The sequence below is a fragment of the Nicotiana tabacum genome, chromosome 4 (genome assembly GCF_000715075.1).
Source record: "Nicotiana tabacum cultivar K326 chromosome 4, ASM71507v2, whole genome shotgun sequence".
NCBI lineage: Eukaryota > Viridiplantae > Streptophyta > Magnoliopsida > Solanales > Solanaceae > Nicotiana > Nicotiana tabacum.
The window spans coordinates 147,256,245-147,262,734 of record NC_134083.1 but is presented as its reverse complement, the minus strand read 5'-3'; the positions used below and the strand labels follow the sequence as shown (position 1 = coordinate 147,262,734).

Here is a 6,490-nt window from a genome sequence, read left to right as displayed (position 1 = left end):
CTATCACCGATCTGTACCGCAATAACTGGCTGAACTACCCCAACTGGCGGGGCTGCTGGAGCCTGATTCTGGGGAGCCATCTGCTCCGGAGCAGGAGTAGTGGGAGTTTGTGCTCCTCCCCCAGCCTGTGAGACGGCTAGTGCCACTGGAAATGTACCATTCTGGGCCACGCCCTCCATAAGACTTACCAAATGGACTAGAGCGTCCTGAAGTACTAGAGTGGCTATGAATCCTTCCAGGACCTAAACTGGTCCAACTGGTACATTCTGAACTGGAACCTCCTCCTGAAGGTTCACCTGAGGTTCTTCAACAGGTGCAGCTGCTCAAGCTCTGGACTGAGCTCTACCTCGGCCTCTGCCTCGGCCACTAGCACAACCTCGGCCTCGACCTCTACCCCTGGCCATAGTTGTCACCGGGGGTTCTGGTCCCTGACCATTAGTAGAGGTATTACGTGTTCTCACCATCTGCAAGAGAATAAGAGTAGAATGGTTCAATCATCGATGATAGAATAAAATCGCACGATAGAATAAGAAAGAAGTGATATTGTTCCTAAACTTCATAGCCTCTGAGAGATAAGTACAGACGTCTCCGTACCGATCCTTCAGACTCTACTAAGCTTGCTCGTGACTCGTGAGACCTATGTAACCTAGTGTTCTGATACCAACTGTCACGACCCGAAATTCCCACCTTCGGACCGTGATGGCGCCTAACATTTCACTTGCTAGTCAAGCAAATGTTAGAATAATATTAACCAATTTTTAAACAATTTTTAAATTATTAATAATCAAAGAAACAAATGCGGAAGCAAAGTTTGAAATATAGTGAATAATCCATAAAAATAACGGTGTCTAAATACCATCCCAGAATTGGTGTCACAAGTACATGAGCTTCTAGAATAATACAAATAAAGGTCTGAATAAAATAAAGATATCTGAAAATAAACACACAGCTAAAGTAAAATAGACGGGGACTTCAGAACTGCGGACGCCATGCAGTTATACCTCAAGTCTCCTCTGGTAGCTGAAATCCGAGCAAGTCTATGGTACGCCACTGGGACCAACTCCAAAATCTGCACAAGAAGTGCAGAGTGTAGTATCAGTACAACCGACCCCATGTACTGGTAAGTGCTGAGCCTAATCTCGACGAAGTAGTGACGAGGCTAAGGCGGGTCACTTACATTACATGTACGCAATATTAGTAACAACAACAATAATAGAAATAAATCAGGTAACTCATTTATAATAATTGAAGCCAACTCAGCAGTTATAACCAATTATCATTTCCATCAATTCTGTTGCAGCGTGCAACCCGCTCTCACAATATATTCACATTCAATTCTGTTGCAGCGTGCAACCCGCTCTCACAATATATTCACATTCGGTTCTGTTGCGGCGTGCAACCCGCTCCTCCAATATATTCATTTTAATCAAGTCTGTTGCGGCGTGCAACCAGATCCTCCAATATGGACTTTTAATAAGTCTATATATATATATAACTTTTAAATAAGTCTGTTGCTGCGTGCAACCCGATCCTCCAATATGGACTTTTAATAAGTCTATTGCGGCGTGCAACCCGATCCTCCAATATATTCATTTCAACCAATTCTGTTGCGGCGTGCAACTCGCTCCTCTAGTATATTCATTTACCAATTCTTATAGAAGGAATTTCCCCAATAAATGCAACAATAAATATAAAATTATAAGACAACAAGCATACAATAATTATGATTTAATCATGAAACAGACAATGTCAAATAGCAAATTATTATAGAAATCAGGGAGAAAATAGGCAGTTTAATATTTAATATGCTAAATGTCAAATAACAATTAAGACACATAATTCAAGTAGCATGTAACAATTAATGCAGGAATTCAAGAATTAATATTTGGCAAAGAATAGGAGAGAAACAATTATTATAATAATTAATTCATGATTTAAAACAATTTATGATTTTTCAAGTAATTATGCAAACAATTAATTTGACGACATATAGACACTCGTCACCTCGCCTATACGTCGTTCACATACATTTCACATAACAAATAATTTAAGGGTTTTATACTCTCAAGCCAAGGTTAATCACGACACTTACCTCACTTTGCAAATTCCCATAAATTATTCGACCACAGTTTTTCCTTTTAAATTTATCTCCAAAAGCGTCAAATCTATTCACAAACAATTAGATATTCTCAAAACGAATCATAGGAATTAATTCCATATGAATTTACTAATTTTCAGGATAAAAATCTGAAATTCATTTAAATATTCGACAGTGGGACCACGTCTCAAATCCCGAAAAAACTCATGAAATCCGAACACCCGTTCCGATACGAGTTAAACCATACAAAAATTGTCCAATTTCGATATCAAATGGACTTTCAAATCTTAACTTTTCATTTTTGAAAGATTTATAAAAATCTGATTTTTCTTCCATAAATTCACGGATTCATGATGTAAATGAGTATGGAATCATGAAATATAATCAATATAGGATAAGGAACACTTACCTCAATCTTTCCCGTGAAAATCGCCCAAAATTTCACTTTAACCAAGCTCAAAACGACCAAAATGTGAAAATAATATCGGACTCTTCGATTTATACACTGCCCAGGCATTTTCGCACCTGCGGTGCCTGGGCTCGCACTTGCGAGTGTGCATTTGCGAGAAATTCTCGCATCTGCGGAAAAGGGGCTGCCAGCGTATGTCCGCATCTGCGTGATTTGTTGCGCATCTGCGGACACGCTTTTGCGAGAAGCTGTCCGCTTCTGCGATCGAAGCCTGGACACGCCTGGGCACATCTGCGATGGAGGGCTCACTTCTGCGAGCTCGCACCTGCGGTCAAAAATCCGCAGATGCGATTACAACAGAAGAAAAAATTCAGATTTTGCTTAAGTCCAATTCTTGATCCGATATCAATCCGTATCACTCTCGGGGTACTCGGAACCCCGTACGAATATACGAACAAGTCCAATAATATAATACGAACTTACTCGGAGTCTCGTATCACGTCAAACAATGCTAAAATTATAATTCACACCCTAATTCAAACTTTGAGTTTTAAACTTTTTCATTTGCAAATCTCGTGCCAAAACATATTAAATGAATCCAGAATGACTTCAAATTTGGCACACAAGTCCTAAATAATATAACGGAGCTATTCAAATTTCCAGAATCGGATTCCGGCTCTGATATTAAAAAGTCAACCCCGTGGTCAAACTTGAAAGTTTTTAGTCTTTAAATTGCTAGTTCCGTTAAATGGTCATAACTTGAGTTAGGAACCTCCAAATTAAATTTTGGGCATACACCCAAGTCCCAAATCACGATACGGAGCTATCGGAATTGTCAAAACACTGATCTGGATCCGTTTGCTAAAAATATTGACCAAAGTCAGCTCAATTAAGTTTTAAAGCTATATTTTACATTTTAATCCATTTTTCACATGAAAACTTTCTAAAAAATTTTACGGACTGCACACGCAAGTCGAGGAATGATAAATAATATTTTTTTAGGTCTTGGAACACAGAATTACTTATTAATTTAAAGATGACATTTTGGGTTATCACAAGAAATCATATCCTATAGAATTATCCAATGTTTATGGATTGTAAATATTAATGAAAATGTGTAAAAGCAAATCAAACTAAAAATATATTGGCACTTAAACCGACCACACTTAAGAAAATAATAAACTAAATGGATGCATATTCTTGAAAATTTTATTTGGAGTTATAATATAAAATTAAAGTTATAGCTAGACATTTGAAGTTAGAATATATTGTGATTATAATACTTGATATTGAATTGGATCTATATGCAACGATGATAATAAAATAAAGTTAGTTCGATATGATTTCTAATTAAATATTATTACTTATTAAGTGTGCATATCTTATTAAGTTATACCACATATAAATGTCTTTATTTAGAACTAACTTTTGAATAATCGAAAGGCACAAAGAAATTAGTAGTTTTTGAGCTATTGGCCACATGAATAGAATAGAAAAGAATATAAACTTTTAATTAAAAGAAAGAGCTGAAACGAGAAAAGGAAAAAAGGAGGGGGTTGTTAATGAAGAATCTAAACTCTAATAACAATTGTTTTGAAAAAAAGATTTTAAAATGTGAGAACTTAATTGGAAAATAAAAGGATAAAATCAAATTAGGTAAAAAAAAACAAAACCAAACCGACAAAGAAACACCAAAACCAAACTCATTACCATTAAGTTTGTTTTGAAACAAAACACACGAAATATAGTTTGGAAGAGTCTTGTTATTTTAGATGTTCAAATAAGGAAATTATTTATATAATGTTAGATTTTAATTGATTTAAAAATCCTAAATATTAGGATTTTCTATATGGTTCAAACAAGGAAAGATTTAATAAGTAACTTTTTTAGTTGAATTCAAAGTTTTAAATATTAAAAAAATAATTAAATGCCTATTTTGTCTAATAAGAACTCTATTTTAAAAGGGTAAAAAAGGCGAACGACATTTCACTAATGGCCTTCGTACTTTTAATATAGTATAGACTAGATTTAGTGTACGTGCGTTGCACGTGTATTATGCGTTATGCACAAAAGAGCGTATTTTAATTAGGTAGAATAAGAATGAATTAAGTATAAAGGTGATTGATGATGCAACAAATATTTAAATAGTAAACGGTCTAAAATAGTGCATATTAAATTGAATAAAAATAAATTAAATGTAATAGCAATTGACGAAGCAAAAAAGGTTATTACTTATAACGTCCACTTTCTTGTAACATTTCTTGCAAGAAGAATACCATGGTTCGTCTTTATTCATTATATCTTTTATTCTTGCATTGAATTTAAAATATGTATCCTGCAAATAAATATATAAAAAATAGGTTAGATAGGACACTTTTAAAAAGTATAAATATTAAAGTAGTTGGAAGAATTTACCTCGTTATTGTCAAACGAATCATCTTTGATATCCTCAATCTTCACTTCCCGAGCATTTTTTAGTTGTATACTTGGCAATAGACTAATATCTATATTTTTTGCCTTCTTGTAGCCATGCCTGCATATTGTGTAATTATTAAATAATAATAACTATATTTTACTAAGATTGCTTAAACTTTAAAAAACCTAAGCAAATATTACCATTTTTGGAGAGCTATTATTGCCTTTTCAAACTTTGGATTTATCATTATACTACTAACATATGTAGTATATATTGAAAAACTTCCTTCACAGATAAAAAAGAGGTTAAATATAATTAAAAATTCAACAATTTACAAAAAATACCAAAGTTCTTAATATATTACCTCTATATGATGTTTTCCTAACATCACATGCCGCAACAACAGGTTTTTCATCAATTAATTTTTGTAGCACTTGATCGTCTATCTCTGAGAAATCATTCAATAAGGTTACAGTCTTTCTATCAACCCTAAAATTTATAATTAAACATATTAAACCATTAACATCTTAATTACGAAGAAACATTTAATATATTGAACTAAAACTTCCAACTTACATCTCGTTGATAAGCACTATCTCCCTTCGTTTCTTTGAACCTTTTCCCATGGAGGGTTTAACATTCACTAAAATTCCAACTATATCTAGAAAAAATATTAAAACAAATATATGTTTATTACGAAAAAATTAATAAGGCGAATAGAACTAAAATATTGTTTGTATATTAAGTGAAAGATCACTGGATGAAATCTAAACAACTTACCAAAAATTGTTCCATTGGTGCACTTTGATGCCTCATCGAATGAAATAAAATTATTTAAAAAACCAATGGTCGAAAAGTAACTATTGCTTTCTTCAACTAAAGTATTTTCCTTAAATCCAATCTCAAGCTCCTTGTGCATTGATTGAAAATTAGTATTAGCACTATTGATGCGTTCGTTTATGATATAACAGATCTTGTTTTGTTGTAAATAATTTTTTCACTTCTCAATATAACCATTGAAAAGTGTAGCGTGAATTTTTGTTCCCTATAAAAAGTTTTACTTTAAGTTAATATGATGGTTAAAACTATAATATGAAAAGACATGAAATAAAATATTGATATAAAATAATAATTACCTCTTCGTCAACTAATGTCAAAATTTTTCGGGTGCCTTGATTTGTTTTATTGTTGAACTCTTTTACTATTCCACTCCCAAACACTAACACTCGTATTACCTGTCACTTCCCGAAATTTTTTACCGACGGAACCGTGATGACGCATAACATTTCACTTGCTAGACAAGCCAACGTTAGAGAATTATTAAACCAATTCCTTATTTTCATTCAGTAAATAACAATAATTAACTAAGATGAAATATAATAAGTGCAAAATATTATAAAACTGTATTAATTACTACCACCCGGATCTGGAGTCACAATTCACGAGCATTCTAGAATTTACTATAAGTAATAGTTTGAAAGAAATATAACTGTCTGAATGAAAGAAAACAGTAGGTCATAAAAGGTAGACAGGGACTTCAAGGTCTGTGAACGCCGACAGATCTACC

The 6,490-nt window shown here is 33.5% G+C and overlaps 1 protein-coding gene across 1 annotated transcript; it reads right to left on the bottom strand.

Moving 5' to 3' along the window:
* Positions 1-4,698: 4,698 nt before the first annotated feature.
* Positions 4,699-5,842, bottom strand: LOC142180169 (replication protein A 70 kDa DNA-binding subunit B-like). Its single transcript, XM_075251110.1, has 6 exons — positions 5,704-5,842; positions 5,500-5,584; positions 5,288-5,412; positions 5,124-5,208; positions 4,923-5,040; positions 4,699-4,842 (listed from the first exon to the last, which is right to left on the bottom strand). The coding sequence occupies exons 1-6, from the start codon at positions 5,840-5,842 to the stop codon at positions 4,699-4,701; spliced, it is 696 nt and encodes a 231-aa protein (XP_075107211.1).
* Positions 5,843-6,490: the final 648 nt, after the last annotated feature.

Coding starts and splice junctions, on each gene's coding strand:
- LOC142180169 (XM_075251110.1), bottom strand. CDS start 5,842: ATGCACAAGGAGCTTGAGATTGGATTTAAGGAAAATACTTTAGTTGAA. Junction 5,413..5,499: donor ATAGTGCTTATCAACGAGAT/GTAAGTTGGAAG, acceptor TATAAATTTTAG/GGTTGATAGAAAGACTGTAA. Junction 5,209..5,287: donor TAGGAAAACATCATATAGAG/GTAATATATTAA, acceptor TTATCTGTGAAG/GAAGTTTTTCAATATATACT.